We start from the raw sequence: 20,177 nt of genomic DNA on the forward strand, positions 1-20,177 counted from the left end.
CAGAAACAGACACTCGGGATTTTTGTTACGTGAAACAAACTCAGCGACTGATTATTTTCCCACCTTGTAGACCAGCTCCCAAATTGTCTCAGAGAACATCAAAAAGATCCAAGTTGGTATTTTAAGAACAAAAGGTCAAATAGGCATCATGTTAAATGTCCCTCTTGGTGATTTATAATACCTCTTAGCACACTTAAGGCTCTTGAGAAGGCCTAAGGTACAAAAGAAATGGGTTTAAATGTACCTATAAGTTAAAGAAATTTATGAACAGTCTCGGGTTCTTCCAAACTTCTATTAACAGCCCTGTAAGAGTACTTCTTTCTCCCCAGTTTGGAAAGGGCTCACGTAGAATGTAATTTTCATGACATCAGTCTTCTTGTGTGATGAGTGTGTGAAGCTTCTTTCAAATAGAAGTAGTTTAGTACTAGTAAATGCATTTGATCAAATGGAAATACTAACAAGAGATAAAGGAAAAAAAGAAGAAATAGTAACCTTTGTAATACAGCCTAGGAATACAGGAAAATAAAAGAAAGTAAGCTGCGAGAGATTTGATGTGAGGTGTAGGAGAAAGACTGGTGTCATGAGTTTTGGCTTGAGGTTACGCAGGCAGAGCTGAGAACCCATAATCCTGGGTATTTGGAAAGATCTCTGGGAAGCTGAGAAGGTCAAAACAGGGGTATCAAGTACAATTTGGTTGTAAGCAACAGAAACAGATTCTTGCTATCTTCTGGGGTGGGGTGGGGGGGAGGATTTATTCAAAGGACTAGATACATTTAACAGTACTTAAAATATCATATACAAAGATAATGCCAAGAGGCAAAAGTGCATGTATAATTTTTAAGGAATCAGCTTCCTAATCCTAATATCCGCATGAACTTCTTTTATTTTCCTGTATTCCTAAGGTTTCATTACAAGTATCACAATTTCTTGTCTTTTGCTTTACCTCCTGTTACAATTTTCATTAGATCAATTTACATTTACTAGTATTAGAATACTCGTATTTGAAAGTAACTTTTTTCTAAAACTGAGAATGTATCTTCACTCACAATAGCTCTTCTTCCAAATTAAAAAGAGAAGGTACATCCTTCACCCATCCCAATCAAGTTTTTGTTTGTACAAAATAAAAGAAAGAGTCAAACTATATTTTGCTTCCCAGAAAGTCTCCTTTAAAGATTAAACAAAGGCATCTGCCTTTTCCAGGCCTAAAATATTTCTATTAAGGGTAAAGCTTGACCCATGTTAGGATGTTCTGAATTTAGAAATACCAACGCATTGGAGGCTGATTCTTTTATACGTACATGGTATGGGTCTATTAATTTTTTTTTATTAAAGATTTTCTTTTTTTAGAGCAGTGCTAAGTTTACAATAAAATTGAGAGGAATGTACAGAGATTTCCCATAAACCTCCTGCCCCCTACCCATGTCCCATTGTCAGCATCACTCACCAGAATGGTACATTTTTTTACAAAGGATGAATCTGCATTGATATATCATAATCATCCCAAATCCACAGTTTACCTTAGAGTTCATTGTTTAGGTTTGTACAGCTATGTAATGGTATATATTCATAATTATAATATCACATGGAGTATTTTAACTACCCTAAAAATTCTCTGTGCTCTACCTGTTCATCTCTTCCTCCCACCCTACCTCATCCTCCCCCCTGCCCCTGCAACCGCTTATCTTTTTATTGTCTCCATAGTTTTGCCTCTTCTAGAACATCATATAGTTGGACTCATACAATATGTAACCTTCTCAGGTTGGCTCCTTTCACTTAGTAATATTCATTTAAGATTCTTGCATGTCAGGGCGCCCGGGGGGCTCAGTCGGTTAAGCGTCCGACTCTTGATTTCTCTCAGGCCATTATCTCACAGTTTCATGAGTTTGAGCCCATGTCAGGCTCTGTGCTGACCCTGCAGAGTCTGCTTGGGATTCTCTCTCTCTCTCTCTCTCTCTCTCTCTCTCTCTCTCCCTCTCCTCTGCTAGCACTCTCTTTCTCAAAATAAACAAACTTTCAAAAAAATTATTAAAATAAGAGGATTCTTGCATGTCTTCCCATGCTCATTTCTTTTTATTGCTGAATAATACTCCAGTGTGTGGATGTACCATAGTTTATTTATCCATTTACCTACTGAAGGACATCTTGGTTGCTTCCAAGTTGTGGCAATTAGGAGTAAAGCTAGCTGCTGTAAATATTCATGTTCAGGTTTCTGTGTGGACTGAAGTTTTCAACTGTTTTGGGTAAATACCAAGGAGCATGATTGCTGGAGCGTATCGTAAGAGAATGTTTACTTTTGTAAGGTGCTGCTGCACTGCCTTCCGAAGTGACTATGCCATGTTGCATTCTCAGTAGAATGAATTCTTGTTCCTGTTACTCCACATCCCCATCAGCATTTGGTGTGGTCAGTGTTCGGGAGTTTGGCCAGGTGTGGAGTGGTGTCTCCTTTTAATTTGCAGTTTCCTGATGATACATGATGTGGAATATCTTTGCATGTGTTTATTTGCCATCTTTATCTCTTTGGTGAGGTGTCTGTTAAGGTCTTTGGACTATTTTTTCATTGGGTTATTTGTTTCCTTATTGTTGAGTTTTAAGTTCTCACTGTGTATTTGGGATAGCCATTTTTTTAAGTTTATTTATTTATTTTGAGAGTGAGAGAGAGCACAAGTGGGGAGGAACAAAGAGGAAGAGAGAGAGAATCTCAGGCAGGTTCCACATTGTCAGCACAGAGCCTGATGCAGGGCTCGAACCAACAAACCATGAGATCATGACCTGAGCCAAAATCAAGAGTCGGACACTGAACTGACTGAGCCACCCAGGCTCCCCTGGATAACCATTCTTTATCAGATGTTTCTTTTGCAAACATTTTCTCCCAATCTGTGACTTGTCTTCTAATTCTCTTGACAATGTCTTTCCCAGGGCAGAAGTTTTACATTTTAAGGAAGGAGTCTATTAAATTTTTAAAGATGTGTTAGTTAAAACCCATAAATAAAAAAGATAAAACTTCTACAAAGGATTAGGTAGTTAATTCAATAACGTAGGTAAAATTTATTTATGAAATTGTGTCATGAAATGTTTACTCCACTTTGAAGTTAATTGTAGTGGCTTATTCACAGGGACTATCTTGAGCAGGACTGCAACAAGAAACAATGATCTCCAGCCATTTTCATTCTCAGTGTCACTGTATTCAAGATTCATTTTCCAGGGAGGGAGATTCTGATTGGCTTATTTGGATCTTATGCCAACCATTGGTCAAGGGAGGATGTTTCACCTTTTCATAGATTCAAGACTGTATCCAGAGGAAAAGAGATAAAGTAAAACTGGGGTATGGTCAGAGAAAAGAGAAATAATTAATGGACAGGCATAAATCCCAGATATCCACCATGACAGGTCACCAAAAGATATCCCACGTTAAGCATTCAAGTTACTCAGCATCCTGGGATCCATAACAGGATGCAGGAAGTGGGAGGTCACAACTCAAGTCATAAAATCAAATAGTTATTGAATGTTAGGGTAAAGGAGCAAGCACACACACAAAGACTTTGTTATTTACATAGTGTCTACGACAAAGCAAAATGTATTCACAAGAACTTCTTTGGAATTGCAAAGGAGGGCTGGCCTTAAAAGTTTGTGGAAAGTAAAAACAGTATATGGAAATTAATTCTGAAATGTCCATTTTATACAACCTGTGAAATATCATCCATATTGTCTTTAATTCATATGTGACTTTTTGTAGTTTTATTCACTGAGCCTCCTTACTTACAGAGAGAATTGTTGACCATTATTTAGTTAATTAATCTCTGCTGCTACTCAGCTCATTTGCATGGTGTTATCTTATGAGAAGGAGCTATTGCAAAGCATTGCATGCCCCTTAAGTATCTTTTCACTGCTCATAGCATCATAATATGCGTGATGTAGAGTCCCCTGGGCTCTCTAGTCTTGGGTATCAGTCACTCAAGAGGACAGCAGCCCAACTATTTTATTTATTTATTTATATTTATTTTACTGAAGTATAATAATTGATACATGATGTTACATTACTTTCAGGTGTGCACCAACTATTTAATAATATATTTTCTCTGTGGTTATCTCCCCAGAGCCCTCCAAAGTAAATTTCACATATGCCACATACTCTATATTTCAAATCAAACTGTCCCAACCATCAAACTAGAAAAAACAAAACCTGGAATGATGCAATACAAATAGAACTTGGTTTTATTTAAGTAGATTCACACACACACACACACACACACACACACACACACACACACACACCTCTTAAGTCCTCCAGAGCCCTAAAATGCAAAATGCATCTTCGTGAATGTTCCTACATTCTGGAATGTAACCTCTGAAACTGGGAAGGAAAAGTTTTTTTAATCCCACTTGAATGTGGCCCCCTTGAAGCACATCACTTACTGGAACTCAGCAGGGATGTGACCAGGACAACAGAGGATATGATGAAATTCCCAACAGAGTCCTGATGGTTAGAAAACAGAACCACTTGGGTGGCCAGATCACTAGTCTTCAGTAACTGCCTGTGCTCCTCCACCTCTGGGAATTTACTAGAAGCCATTCATATATATACTTCCCAAATGCTTGCTGTTCCTTTAAGTGTTCAGAATGTGATTCTTTTACAGGAAGATGGACGGTACGAAGGCCCAACTTTGGCTCACGCCGTGGAGTTGTTTGGTGGCAGGCGGTGGAGTACACGAAACCCCAGCCCCGGGACATCAGCAAAGAGTGCCGAGAAGCCCAATGTGCAGAGAAACAACACCTTGGGCATAAGCACTACCAAGAAAAAGAAGAAAATCCTTATAAGGGTAGAGTGTTACTGGTTTATCAAGCACCAAACCCAATCATCCAGCACCATTTATGGTCTATGTCGCCAGAAACTACCTTAGATCATTTGGGTTGGGGACAAGACGCTCAGGGCTTACTGAGCATCTCCTGGTGCCAGTCCCCTTGTTAAGAATGGAGTCAGCACCAGGAAAAAGTCAGGGGCCACAAACAATGAGTATTCAGTAAGAGTCATTATCAAGCTATCCACAAAGTGCTCTGGGAGGAGAGAAGGAAGATTTAGGGCTAGGACGCAGGCAGAGCAGGCTTCGTAGGGAAGCGGACAGATGGGTCATGAAGGGTGTATAGGATTTGTTAGACAACACGGGGGAAAGCATTTCTGGCAGAGGAGGCAGCAGGGAGGCATGAAAAGACTTGGCTTGTTCAGGGAAGCACATGTAGTTCCAGGTTCCTGCTCCAAGCTGGAACACAGGCTCTGTGGTGGGTAAGCAAAGGCTAAAAAGACCAGGGATCAGGTTATGAAGGTCTTACAAGGCCAAAATGCTAAATGTAGAAACTAACTTAATTGTCAAGAGAAGCAATTTGAATGTCCATCCATGAATGAAAAGGTGATGTATACATATAATGGAATGGTGTTCAGGCTTTCAAAAAAAGAAGGAAATCCTGTCATACTACAGTGTAGCTGAACCTTGAGGACATTATCCTAAGTGAAATAAGCCAGTCGCAGAAGGACAAATGCTGCATGATTCCACTTCTCCGAGGTACCTAGAGTGGTCAAACTCTCAGAAACAGAAAGTAGAATGGTGGTTGCCAGGGGACAGGGACGGGGAGGGGGGTGCTATAGGGGGAGTTCCTTTTGATTGCATATAGAGTTTCAGTTTTGTAGGAGGAAAAAGTTCTAGAGATCTGTTGCACAACAAGGCACGTAGAGTTAACACTACTGTAGACTTAAAAGTGGTTAAGATGGTAGGCTTTATGGGGGCACCTGGGTGACTCAGCCAGTTAAGTGTCTGACTCTTGATCTTGGCTCAGGTCATGATCTCATGGTTCGTGGATTTGAGCCCCAAATCAGGTTCTACACTGATGGTGCCGAGCCTGTTTGGGATTCTCTGTCTCTCCCTCTCTACCCCTCCCCTGCACTCTCTCTCTCTCTATCTCTCTCTCTCTGAAAATAAATAAATAGACCTTTAAAAAAGAAGAAGAAGGGGGCACCTGGGTGGCTCAGTCGGTTGAACGTCCAACTTCGGCTCAGGTCATGATCTCGTAGTTGACGAGTTCGAGCCCCACGTCAGGCTCTGTGCTGACAGCTCAGAGCCTGGAGCCTGCTTCACATTCTGTGTCTCCCTCTCTCTCTGCCACTCCCTCACTCATGCTCTGTCTCTCTCTGTCTCAAAAATAAATAAACATTTAAAAATTTTTTAAAAAAAGAAGTATTGGTCTTATAAACTTGATATACAGCCATGACTATCAGAAAGGAACAAATCTTCAGGTTCCCCAAAAGCTTTAAAAAGAAAAAAAGTTGGTAGGCTTTATGGTTTTTACCATGGCAGAAAATATTTGGTTAGTTACCACTATATATTATATATTATACTATATATATGTTATCACTATAACACAATAATATATTTTCTCCATGGTTATCTAGAAAAAGTCCCACTCTTTGCATATTAGAGGCTGTTGATGCCTAAGCCGAGCTTTGTCTGCTTCATAATTTGGTCTCTGTGATTCCAGGGGTCCTTTGCCTGCTCTTATCAGCCCTCCCCGTGCCCTCCCCCTCCACCACCGAGTGCTGCTATATAGCAAAAACAAGTGGGATAGTGTAATGTGAGAATACTTGGTCAGCCTTCACAGGGGTCTATACTGGTTTGGGGCCAGGGATATTGAAGGCAGTCAGAAAATAGGGACGCACCTGAGCTAAAGCAGTGCCAGGAGGGAGAGAAACACAGAATGAGAGGTATTGACACGTGTGTGTTCCCAGGGTGAGAGCGGAGAGGCAGCCGACGATGAGATGGCCACCCGAAAAGCCAAAATGCACAGAGAGTGTCGCAGCCGGAGTGGTTCTGACCCTCAAGATATGAATGAACAAGAAGAATCAGGTAAAGCCACATATGGACATTAGAGATGTTTTATTTTACAGGGAAAAATATGCATTTGGTTTTCAATTATGATTTAAGTCTTGTGTGCATTCTTAACAAAACTCTTTGTCTTGTTAAATATACTTACCTTTGTATTTAACTAGATGATGGAACCCAAGGGGTATTTCGGCAAGTACAGTGTACTTCAAAGAAGATTATCATTAATTAACTAGGCCTTATAGACAGGGGATGTGAGATATATAAAATACAAGGTGGAGGATTAGACCACTGATTCTCAACCGTGACTGAGATTTTTTTTTTTTAACATCTGGGGGCAAACCACTAAATACCTAGGAATAAATCTAACCAAAGAAGTGAAAAATCTATACACTGAAAAGAAAGCTTATGAAAGAAATTGAAGACACACATACACACACACAAATGGAAAAACAGTTCATGCTCATGGATTGAAAGAACAAATACTATTAAGATGTTGATACTACCCAAAGCAATCTACACATTCAGTGCAATTCCTATCAAAATAACACCAGCATTCTTCACAGAGCTAGAACAAACATTCCTAAAATTTGTGTGGAACCAGAAAAGACCCTGAATAGCCATAGCAATCCTGAAAAAGAAAACTAATCTGGAGGCATCACAATCCGAGACTTCAAGCTACATCACAAAGCTGTAATCATCAAGACAGTATGGTACCGGCACAAAAAAAAGACACTCAGATCAATGGAACAGAATAGAGAACCCAGAAATGGACCCACAAACATATGGTCAACTAACCTTTGACAAAGCAGAAAAGAACATCCAATGGAAAAAAGACAGTCTCTTTAGTATGGTGCTGGGAAAACTGGACAGTGACATGCAGAAAAATGAACCTGCACCACTTTCTTACACCATACACAAAAAGAAACTCAAAATGGATGAAAGACCTAAATGTGAGACAGGAAACCATCAAAATCCCAGAGGAGAAACAGGCAACAACCTCTTTGACCTCAGCTGCAGCAACTTCTTACTTGATGTGTCTCTGGAGGCAAAGGAAACACAAGCAAAAATAAAATATTGGGACCTCATCAAGACAAAGGCTTCTGCACAGCAGAGGAAATAATCAGTAAAACTAAAAGGCAACTGACCAAATGGGAGAATATATTTGCAAATGACATAGCAGATAAGGGGTTAGTATCCAAAATCTATAAAGAACTTATCAAACTCAACACCCCAAAAACAAATAATCCAGTGAAGAAATGGGCAAAAGACATAAATAGACACTTTTCCAAAGAAGACATCCAGATGGATATGAAAAAATGCTCAATAACACTCATCATCAGGGAAATACAAATCAAAACCACAATTAGATACCACCTCACACCAGTCAGAATGGCTAAAATTAACTCAGGTAACGACAGATGTTGGCGAGGATGCAGAGAAAGAGGAACCCTTTTGCACTGCTGGTGGGAATGCAAACTGGTGCAGTCACTCTGCAAAACAATATGGAGGTTCCTCAAAAAATTAAAAATAGAACTACCCTACAACCCAGCAATTGCACTATTAGGTATTTATCCAAAGGATACAGGTGTGCTGTTTTGAAGGGGCACATGCACCCCAATGTTTATAATGGCACTATTGACAATAGCCAACGTATGGAAAGAGCTTAAATGTCTATCAACTGATGAATGGATAAACAAGATGTGGTATATATACACAATGGAATAGTACTCGGCAATCAGAAAGAATGAAATCTTGCCATTGCAACAACATGAATGGAACTAGAGTGTATTATGCTAAGTGAAATAATTCAGTCAGAGAAAGACAAATATCATACGATTTCATTCACATGTGGAATTTAAGAAATAGAACAGATGAACATAGGGGAAGGGAAGGAAAAATAAGATAGAAACAGAGAGGTAGGAAAACCATAAGAGACTTAAATACAGAGAACAAACCGAGGGTTGCTGGAGGGGTGTTGGTGGGGGAATGGGCTAAATGGGTGAGAGACATTAATGAGGACACTTGTTAGGGTGAGCACTGGGTGTTATATGTAAGTGATGAATCACTAAATTATATTACTGAAATCATTATTACACTACATGTTAACTAACTTGGATTTAAATTTTAAAAAATAATATAAATTAAATAAATAAATAAATAAATAAATAAATAAATAAATAAATAAATAAATAAATAAATATCTGGGGGTGCCTGGGTGGCTCAGTCAAGCATCTGACTTCAGCTCAGGTCATGATCTCACCGTTTGTGGGTTCAAACCCCACCTTGGGCTCTGTGCTTATAGTTCAGAGCCTGGAGCCTGTTTTGGATTCTGTGTCTCCCTCTCTCTGCCCCTCCCCTGCTCTGTCTCTGTCTCTCAAAAATAAATAAACATTAAAAGGAAATAAATAAATAAATAAATAAATAAATAAATAAATAAAATATCTGGATGCCCCTGGCCACACCCCAGCCAAACTGATTCCAGCACCCTCTGGCTGGGACCCTAACATCTCTATATTTTTAAGTTCCCCAAATGATTCTAATACACAGCCAAGGTTGAGAACCCACCACGTTAGTCCATTCATCAGAATATTTTGATGTTTCTTGTATAGAGATTGCCTGCATAAATTGATTCACTCAGACATTCAGAAGCATCTTTGGTTTTTCTTTGATCTCTAGGGAAAGGATAACTGGTGTCATTGTCTCGTTTCTGTCTTTCTCTCTCACAGAGGCAAATGCCATCATGAGCCCTCCTAACACTCTGCCTTCCAGAAGAGCCCACTCTTTGACCACGGCTGGGTCCCCTAACTTGTCTGCCGGGACATCATCTCCCAACAGGCCAGTGTCTTCCCCTGTGCTGTCTTCTTCAAACAAGAGCCCGTCCAGGTGGGGCCTTAACATGATAAAACAGAAGGACCCTTCATATCATTCAAGTTATGTTAAAGGGCATCTTCCAGTGCTCTGTGGAAAGCCTCTCTCTAATTTTGAGTTAACAATTACATTGAAAACTGAAAAACCCACAATTTTTAAATACTTCCAATTTCCCTGATTTTGCACTCCTACCTTCTCATATTACTATAATTACTCCTAATTATTAGACAGACTAATCCTTCAAAGGTCATAGCACTAACAAAACCTGATCTATGATTTTCTAAAGTTGCTTTGTCGAATATGGTAGCCACTGGCCACGGTGGAGTGGGGGCTGGGGGGATAATAATAGCTATTTAAATTCAATTTTAAATATATTAAAATTAAATAAAATTTAAAATTCAGTTCCTCAGTCACACTATGCACATTAAAGGTGTTCCATAGCTACAAGTGGCCAGTGGCTACAATACTGAACAGTGCAGATATAGAACACTTGTTTCATTGCCAAACTTCTATTGGATAGCACTATTCTGAGGAATAAATTAAGTTTTAATAGAAGCTACTTTACCCTTTGCTGATAGGTGAAATATATTTTATACCATCTCATACATAAGATACATGTCTGTAGAAATGAATGTATTAGAGCAAATTGGGTATGCTAGGTGTAATTCTAAAGCTGGTATTATAGTAAATTACTTATAAAGTCCATGTAAATTACAGATTTGAAACATCTACCTTCTCAGAAGAAATAATATTAACATGAAAGCTTTCCAAAGGAATTAGAATGCCACACCATCTCCCTCGACCCCTCAAAAAGTTTAAGAAATTCAGAGGTTCAGACAGAACCAAGATAAAATAGGCACTCTTTACTTTATCAGAGGGATTGGAGGAGGAAATGGATCTGTGTAGACACTGGCTTTGGAAACATTATACACGCACACTTTCTCTCTTTCAGACGCTTTCAAGGAAGTTTGCTACTGATAAGAACCCTACATGTAGTAAATCATCTTTTAAAGGGAAGCATTTTTTACAATGTGAATAATGAACATAATTTATGCCTTATACATTCAGATTTCTATACTCGGTGAAACTGGGTCAAAGGTACATGGGAATTCTTTGTACCCTCTTGCAACTTTTCTGTCAGCTTAGGTTTGTAACAAAATTAAGAGCTACAAAGAATCAGAATTCTGTACGTGCTATTTCAGCCTGTACAGTATCCTGGGTAAATAAAAGAGCCAGAGAACTTAGATTGAGTGGCTTCTCCTTTATTTCAATCACTCAGGAGCAGGAAAGGGAAGGCCAGAGTAAGGGAGGAAAATCTTTCCAAAGAGGTAGAACTAATATGCTAGATGCAAGACCACAGAGCCCTCCCACAAGAAGACAGGAGTCAGTGCCCACCGAGTAAACTACAACAGAAAGAAAAGAGAAGGCAAGGAAGAAAAATCACCCCGAATGCTGTTCAAGAAGGCAAGGCTGAGCCTTAGAAAGGGAGACAGTGGACAGAGTTTCCTAAAGGTTCCTGCAGACAGTGGCAAATGATAAGCCACCTTATCCAACCTTTTTCATCTTCCTGAACCTCCACCCTCTTGTTTCCAACACCACGGGGGATCAACAACCCATGCCTACAAAGGACTGTAAATCTATCCTTTTGTAATTTTCGCCCATGTATAGAGGTGACCTTCAGATGTCAACGCAAAATAATTTTCTATGAACAAACACTGTTAGCAAGATTGAGGATAAACTGGCTATTCGTTACAATCTTCTCTGTACTTACATTTTTGAAACATTTCAAAAAGTCAAAACAATAAAATAAAGCACAAAAAAAACAAAAATGAAAAAACGGAAGATCCTGTTTATTTATTTGACTAAAAACCAGCCAAAATATTTCTTAAATTATCTTGTCAGGGAACCAGTATAGAAAATAAAAATGTTGTGAAACAGCTAGAGTGAGGTTTTGACCGAGTGACTGGTATTTTTATATCGAATATACAGCCTTGGCAGGTGCAGATATATTCTAGGCAGAGTTGGCCTCTTTCCATTCTTAATATTTTTGTGACTCACATTTTCCATTAATATTAAAAGTCCTTCCTTGTTTTCATCTAATAACTGGTGAAGAAAGGAAAAAGAGAAGACATTGATACGGACTTTCTTCTCCAATGTGTTTCTATAATTTAGAATATAGGAAAGAACATGCATAATTTCCCATAGGTTATACTTGAGTAATTTGGGGCACTTTTGGAAAAAAAAAAATAATACTTCAGAAACATTGAATTTAAGTTTTTTCCCCCCATCGACCTGTGATTCCAAAGAACTGTGTTAGTTAGTAGAGGAACATTACCCTTAGCCTCGTGGCCCTATTGAGTAGGCTGTGAACATGACATGGTTTCACTGAATGAGGTGTTTGCTCTGACACACTATAGATTAGTTTTGAGAGAAGTGAAAAGAGGGTCTGGAAAACAGCCTCAATCCTGAGTGGCCTGCGGTCCATGTCTTTGCTCATGCGCCGTCAGAGGACGTCCCTGGGGCACAGTGGCCATGCCTGTTAAGGCCATGTCTTTGTTGCAGTGCTTGGAGCAGCAGCAGCTGGCACGGGCGGATCAAAGGCGGAATGAAAGGTTTCCAGAGCTTCATGGTTTCAGACAGTAACATGAGCTTTGTTGAATTCGTTGAGCTGTTCAAATCATTCAGGTACGGCATGCTGTCTTCCTGCCCTTCCTCAGCCCCCCATCTTTGTAACAATACTAAACGTGAGTGTTTTCCACTCCCCGCCCAGCGTGAGGAGCCGCAAGGACCTGAAGGACCTCTTCGACGTCTATGCCGTGCCCTGCAACCGAGCCGGCTCCGAGTCGGTGCCACTCTACACCAACCTAACAATTGACGAAAACACCAGCGATCTTCAGCCTGACCTAGGTTTGTGGAACGGTTTTATATTTCCCGTTGAGGCCTTTCTATCTAAAAACGAAGATGAGAGGTCCAGTCACATGAACCCTCGGCCCGTTCCACATGGCGTGCTGTTCCCTGCGGCATGATGAAACGCTTTGAGGATTGTTTCAAGGTGTCTGGGGGGGTAGGTGCTACCGGCATTTTCAGCAAGGAAATGCATCATGGTCTGAGTCTGTTTATGCATTCCAGGATATTTAATCAATAGAGTCTTCCAGTCATTCTGACAACGGAAAACCCTCTCCCACCTGTGTCCAACGTCCACTAGGTGTGTGGTGCACCACCCATATCCTCCCCGCCTGCAGGCCGACGGTGCTCAACCCCAGGGTGAGGGTGTCTGTCCGTTGACAAGAGGAGTCTTTAGTGACCCGAGAAGAGCACTCCTGCTGAACATCCAGGGCACTTGTCCTAGTGGGTAAACCAAGATGTCTGCCTCCTCTGTCCCACTCACCACTACCACCGTCACCAACCACATCAAAAACCCTATTCTGTCATCACCACTGATGCATTGTCAGCCTACTATTTTTCTCTTCTGTTCTTGCTGACAACTAGAAACACAAAAAAGCAGAAACGAGAAACTGCCCTCTTTCAGTTGCTTTTTTATTACTTAAAAAACTTACATTGTCCTCAGCTAAGAAAATTCACCTTTTCTACTTTAGTCATAAAATGTGCATAACTATGGATTAGTCAAGTAGTTGTACCTGTTAAAAAAAACTTTAAAAAAAATTTGTTTATGTTTATTTATTTTTGAGAGACAGAGACAGAGTGTGAGCAGGGGAGGGGCAGAGAGAGAGAGGGAGACACAGAATCCGAAGCAGGCTCCAGGCTCCGAGCTGTCAGCACAAAGCTCGATGCGGGGCTTGAACTCACAAGCCATGAGATAATGACCTCAGCCAAGGTCAGACGCTTAACCGACTAAGTCACGCAGGCGCCCAAAAATTAACAGACATTATTTTTTAGAGCAGTTTTAGGCTTACAGAAAAATGATTGTAAAGTACAGAGAGTTCCTGTATACAGTTCACCCTGGAGCAAAGCAAGGGTTAGGGATGCGGATCCCCCAGGCAGTCAAAAATCCAAAGGTTAACCTTTGTCTCCCCCAAACTTAACTTAATGGTCTGCTCTTGACCAAAAGCCTTAATGATAGCAATAACAGTTGATTAATCCATATTTTGTATGTGTATCATGTGTTATATTCTTATAATAAAGTAAGCTAGAGAAAAGACATTATTATTAAGAAAATTATAAGGAAAATACATTTACAGTATTATACTGTGTTTGTCGAAAAGCTCTGCGTACACGTGGACCCACATAGTTCAAACCCATGTTGTTTAAGGGTCAACCATACTCTCCCCTCCCCAGCATACACTGTTTTTCCTATTATTAATATCTTGTATTAGTGTGGTATGTGACAGTTGAGCTGATATTGACATGGTATTAACGACTGAAGTGCACAGTTGAGTGTTCAGTGTGTGGTACATGCTATGGGCTTTGACAGAAGTATAAGCACATGGAACTACCATTACAGCATCATACGCAATACTTTCAATGTCTTAAAAATCCCCTGTTCCCCACCTTTTCATTCGTCCCACCTTCCCTCTGAACCCCTTTTTACTGTCTCCATAGTTCTTTCTTTTCCAGAATGTCATATAGGTGGAATCATACAGTTTGTATGTAGTCTTTTCAGATTGGCTTCTTTCTCTTAGTATGTATTTAAGGTTCCCCGATGTTTTTTCACAGCTCAATAGCTCATTTCTTTTTGTCACTGAATAATACTCCACTGCATGGGTGTACCACTGTTTATCCATTCACCTTTTGAGGGACATCTTGGTTGCTTCAAAGTTTTAGCAATTATGAATGAAGCTACCATAAATATCTGTGTGCATGTTTTCTGTGTGGACCTAAGTTTTCGACTCCTTTGGGGAAAAGCCTGGGAACGCAGTTGCTAAATCGTATGGGTAAGCCCGTGTTTAGGAACTGCCAGCTTCTCTTCCAAAGTGGCAAGAATTAAATAAAATAACTGGCCATAAATGTGGTGCCAATGTGGAACATTGCTGGTCAAAAGGTAAAATGGCACAGCCACTTTGGAAAAGAGTTTGGCAGTTTCTTACAAAACTTAGCATACAATCCAGCAATTGTACTCCTTGATCAGTTTCAATTCCACATCAGTTGAAAACTTATTTCCACCCTGAAACCTGCACACAAATGCTTACAATTACATTCCTGAAGTACAAAACAACTGTAATTTTAAGGGTACACCTTCATTGTCTCTAAAAGCAAAACTGCAGTTATCCTCAAAAACCAAAGTTCAAATTCAGCCTGAAGTCCCCAACTGCATGTACATTTAGTTCTCATCTAAAACCCTGAGCTCATGGGCTTTCAAGATCATTGACCTCGTTCTCTCTTAGTTCCTTTTATTTATTCATTGATTCATTTGTTGTTCCTTCAACTATGTGAAGCCAGGGGTAGGCATGGAGTTTGATGGCTTGTTTAGACAGATCAGTGAAGAGTTTCTGCAGCTTACCAATTCCACAACGCCATTATCTCCAAAATGAACTTTGTGAAAGATTCTGGCTAACTTGTCCATGTTCTGTGGGTGGTTCTGTTTCAGATTTATTGACCAGAAACGTCTCGGATTTGGGGTTGTTCATTAAGAGTAAACAGCAGCTGTCAGACAACCAGAGGCAGATATCTGATGCCATTGCTGCTGCAAGTATCGTGACAAACGGCACTGGGGTCGAGAGCACATCCTTGGGCGTGTTTGGGGTTGGCATCCTCCAGCTCAATGACTTCCTAGTGAACTGCCAAGGAGAACACTGCACTTATGATGAAATCCTCAGCATCATCCAGGTTTGTACCCATTTCATATGCACATCTGGGTAGAGCCTCTGACTATTCTAATTATTTTCTGCTAAACATACTGTGTCTATACTTCTTTCCAAAGCCTTCTAGTCTGGGACAGAAACAGAGGGGCTTGATTTAATAACATTTATATATATATACGTATATATATACGTATATATATATATACGTATATATATATATACGTATATATATAAGTGTCCTTATTTAACGTATAAGTATCATAGATCTCAAGCCTTCTCTCAGTGACTCTTATAAGGAATCAGTACATGATACCATCTTGTTGTTCTGGCATGTAATAAAATTAGTAGACTAGGTTTTCAACTTCTTTGATCATTTCATGAATATTTATTAGCTCCTACTATGGCTCTGTTCCTGGACCTGGGAATATAGTAGTAAATAAGACCACATTCTGGCCTTCACCTAGTGGATGAGGCAGACAATAAACAAATACAGAGAGAATGTACTTTTAGGTATTCATGGGTTCTGAAAAAATCAAGAAGAGTAAGGGGATGCAGTGATGCAGAAGGCTGAGAGGAGTAAGCACAGGCCACCCTGAGGAGGTGAGAGTGGAGCTGAGCCCTGAATCAATAAACCATGTGAAGGTCTGCAAAAAGAACATTCCAGACCAGCAGGAACAAGCTCAAAGACTGAGACAGGAGTGAGACAACAAAAAGGCTGATGTAGTGGGAGCCACATAAGCCAGAGGCACAATGGTAGACGTGATTCCAGATGGGTAGGCAGGGGCTGAATCATCTAGGCATTTTAGGCCGTGGTGAGGAGTTTAGTCCGTGTGACCTAGGAAGCTGTTGGAAATTTTTGAGCAGGGGACTAACATAATTTGATTTATGTTCTCAAGAGGTCACTCTGGCCCCATTGGAAAATGAGCTGTGTTGGGATTGGAGTGGAAGCAGAGAGACCAGGTGGGAAGTTGTCACAGTAACCTGGCAAGATATGATGATGGCTTCCACTAGAGGGTGGTAGGACATGGAGTGACACACTCATGATGGCTGCGTCACATGCTGCAAGATCAAGTCTAGGTTTTCAGCCTCCCTGTCAACCGATGGGGAATCAGTGGATTCACTGTTCAGCAGTTGATCACCAGAAATGCTAGCGACATTAAGATGATGATCACATGGTTGGGTGCTCGTGACGCTGTTGTTGAGTACGAGCACTGTACTAAGTGTTCTCTGGGAATCATCTCATTTCACCTCTCACCAGCCCTGCCGGAAGCTGCTATTATTATCCCCATTTTCACCTGGATATGCCGATAACCATTTGTTTTCATATGAACTGTATTCTTTTCCCTCTCTCTCCCTTTTTCTTTTAAATAAATATGCTTTGTATAATAAACGCACATATAATAAATGTTTTCTTTGGGACTAAAAAACTACCTCTTACCGTTACATAACTATATTAGTTCAAATATTTGGCTTAGATGTTTCCTGATGAAAACAGAACATCTTTAAAAAATGACGTAGTGGGTTTTTTTCCCCTTAGTTTCCTTTACCTAAATAACACTCTTTTTGTGTCCCTTGCAGAAGTTCGAGCCTAGCGTTAGTATGTGTCATCAGGGCCTACTGTCATTTGAAGGATTTGCAAGGTAACCTTTAAAGTATCTGTTGCCCATCATTTAAGAATACATATTTTTTCCCACGCAGTCCTAAGAAAATTTGTTTCCTCTAGGTTTCTGATGGATAAAGATAATTTCGCCTCCAAAAATGATGAGTCACAGGAAAACATTAAAGAACTACAGCTGCCCCTCTCCTACTATTACATTGAATCTTCACACAATACCTACCTCACAGGCCACCAGCTCAAAGGAGAGTCCTCAGTAGAACTCTACAGCCAGGTACAGAATTCCACGTGACATGGGATTTCCATTATTGCTATAATTGCTATAAGTCACAAAAAATCTGACTTCTGACTCCTTTGAAGAACTTACAAACTATTATGTGTGAAATGTGAGGAAACATGATGTGTGGGAAAACTGCCTATACACGCTGTCATTTTGTCTATTTCTTTTTGTTTTCTTTCTCCCTCATATCTATGCTTAACCTTTTTTCTAGGCACCAAAAAAAAAAAAAGTATTTGTTTGAGACTCATAGCTTTTAAATCCTAGTTAGTCTGACCTACTCCTACTATAATTAGATTTTCCCATGGGAAAATTATCTGATCGTTTCACTAAATGCTAAATAAATCAATACAATGTAGTAGGAAAGCATAATAGAAAATACAGCTTTCTATGAAGTTATTCCCAAAATATTGTTTATTTTCATTTGCAATTTGTTAGATAATCAATCCATCCCTATGGTAACCAACTTAAGGAACAAAAATCTGCAAAGACTATGGGCACTGTCCCTACACACTTAAATTCATGGGAATGTTCTTGGAAACTCAGAAGGGTCTCTGGACTAGAAAAAGCACATCCGTTTGACCTAAACACCAACTCTCAATGATCTGCATGTCAGTTGTCTCTGTTATATTTTCTGCAACTTCCTCATCTATGCTGCCTGTTTTCTGACCTCCTACAAAAAGAGTTCATCAGGAGGAAGCTAACCTAGGCTCAGGGAATAGAAGTGTGCGGTTGGGGGTGAGATGTGGGGGGAGGATGTTTAAGTGTGAAAATTGTCATTGTTCACACAACCCCAGCAGAGCTGAGCTTCCTTCGTTCTCCTGATCAGTCCAGCTATTCCTCAAGCATGGGTCAAATTCTGTCCCAAAGCTTATCTACTAAGGAATATGTATTTTAAACTCTAAAAATCTAAGGTACTTTAAACGTTTATTTTTGAGAGTGTGTGCACATGCGCAAGCAGGGGAGGGGCAGAGAGAGATGGGGACAGAGGATCCGAAGTGGGCTCTGTGCTGACAGCAGAGAACCTCATGTGGGGCTCGAACTCGCAAACCATGAGATCATGACCTGAGCCAAAGTCAGACACTTAACCGACTGAGCCACCCGAGCACCCCTAAGGACTTTTATTTTGAAATGAAGATGTGTCCCTAGAGTAGTGATTTTCAAAGTAGGTGCTCTGTCCAGGGACCTCAGCTGGAGACACTGAGATAAGGAAGCAGCAAAGTAGGAAGGCTACACCTCCTACCCCCACTGCAGCTGAAGTCCTGTTCTTTTTATGTGCTTTACATATGACCCTCCATTTGCACAGAGAATTCCAAGGTTAAAAGGAGTTTGAAATCTATTGTTCCAGTTCTAGGGGAAAGAAATGAAGTGTGTGTGTGTGTGTGTGTGTGTGTGTGTGTGTGTGTGTATCTCCCAGGAAAATGAATGAGCAGGGGCCAGTGTCCTAACTTTAATTCCTACTTCACTTCCCTATTGACCTCAAAGAGATTTTTTTCTAACTCCTTAACATTACACCCCAAGTAGAGATTGTCACAGCCTTTGAATGAGGCATGAAAGCCCCTCAACTAGACTCAGAGAGGTGGTTAAACCTAGTGTGAAGATTCCTCATCCTTTATTTATCAGTACTCTGCTCTCCCTCAGCCCTCCTAGTTATCTCCTCACCTTACTCCCCGGGACAGATTGGAAGTGAGAAAAAGCCCTGTTCTTACCTGGAATTTCAAGCCCTGGTTTTCTTCTTCTAGCCGTATGTGGTCTTTTTTTTTTTTTAATATGAAATTTATTGTCAAATTGGTTTCCATACAACACTCAGTGCTCATCCCAACAGGTGCCCTCCTCAATACCATCACCCACCCTCCCCACCCTCCCACTCCCCATCAACCCTCAGTTTATTCTCAGTTTTTAAAAGTCTTTTATGCTTTGGCTCTCTCCCTCTCTAACCTCTCTCTCTTTTTTTTTCTTCCCCTCCCCCATGGACTTCTGTTAAGTTTCTCAGGATCCACATAAGAGTGAAAACATATGGTATCTGTCTTTCTCTGTATGACTTATTTCACTTAGCATAACACTCTCCAGTTCCATCCACGTTGCTACAAAAGGCCATATTTCATTCTTTGTCATTGCCATGTAGTATTCCATTGTGTATATAAGCCACAATTTCTTTATCCATTCATCAGTTGATGGACATTTAGGCTAGGAATTTACTCAAGGGATACAGGAGTGCTGATGCATAGGGGCACTTGTACCCCAATGTTTATAGCAGCACTTTCAACAATAGCCGTATGTGGTCTTAATGTCAGGCAGACTTAGGTAAATACCGTTAGTCTCTGCCTGCTAAAAACCATCTCATCTGCTGCCAGTCAGTGAGCGTTCTTCCCAGTGTGGCTCACCACAGACATGAAGCAGCCTCATGCTCCTGCTGGCACATGACACAGCCATCTTCAACCCAAAGCAACACGCCTCTTGATGCTTTAGGTGTTGGGAGAAGCTGACAGCCTTGAGAGTTTTTAGGCTGCAGAATCGGTTCCACCTGGGAGATAGGTCACCTGGGAAGATTGGGTGCTGCATGCTGTGCAATGGAAGAATCTAGCAAAGACGTCATAAAAAATATAAATATATGAGGGATTCCACAATCTGAGTTTTCTTGCAGCAACTCTAGTGGCCACTCTCTACAGTATTGGATTGTTACCACATGGAAATAGTTACATGGAGTTTTAAACCAGTGAGTTGGCCCATTCATAGATACATCCGCCTCTTGGTGTACTTTGCCCTTCCAATACATGGACATCTTTTAA

At 40.4% G+C, this 20,177-nt stretch overlaps 1 protein-coding gene across 10 annotated transcripts in view; it reads left to right on the forward strand.

Moving 5' to 3' along the window:
• PLCE1 (phospholipase C epsilon 1) overlaps positions 1-20,177 on the forward strand; it is a 320,763-nt gene that overhangs the window by 243,224 nt on the left and 57,362 nt on the right. For 8 of the 10 annotated variants that reach the window (XM_045438272.1, XM_045438271.1, XM_045438263.1 and 5 more), the window contains 8 exons: positions 4,635-4,817; positions 6,773-6,890; positions 9,596-9,752; positions 12,300-12,422; positions 12,508-12,644; positions 15,283-15,521; positions 17,075-17,136; positions 17,220-17,385. In XM_045438272.1, the coding sequence (XP_045294228.1) occupies positions 4,635-4,817; positions 6,773-6,890; positions 9,596-9,752; positions 12,300-12,422; positions 12,508-12,644; positions 15,283-15,521; positions 17,075-17,136; positions 17,220-17,385 (1,185 nt within the window). The remainder of the gene's footprint in view (positions 1-4,634; positions 4,818-6,772; positions 6,891-9,595; positions 9,753-12,299; positions 12,423-12,507; positions 12,645-15,282; positions 15,522-17,074; positions 17,137-17,219; positions 17,386-20,177) is intronic. The other 2 variants (XM_045438269.1, XM_045438270.1) reach the window with 1 other exon arrangement.

Source organism: Leopardus geoffroyi, chromosome D2 (genome assembly GCF_018350155.1).
Source record: "Leopardus geoffroyi isolate Oge1 chromosome D2, O.geoffroyi_Oge1_pat1.0, whole genome shotgun sequence".
Lineage (NCBI taxonomy): Eukaryota > Metazoa > Chordata > Mammalia > Carnivora > Felidae > Leopardus > Leopardus geoffroyi.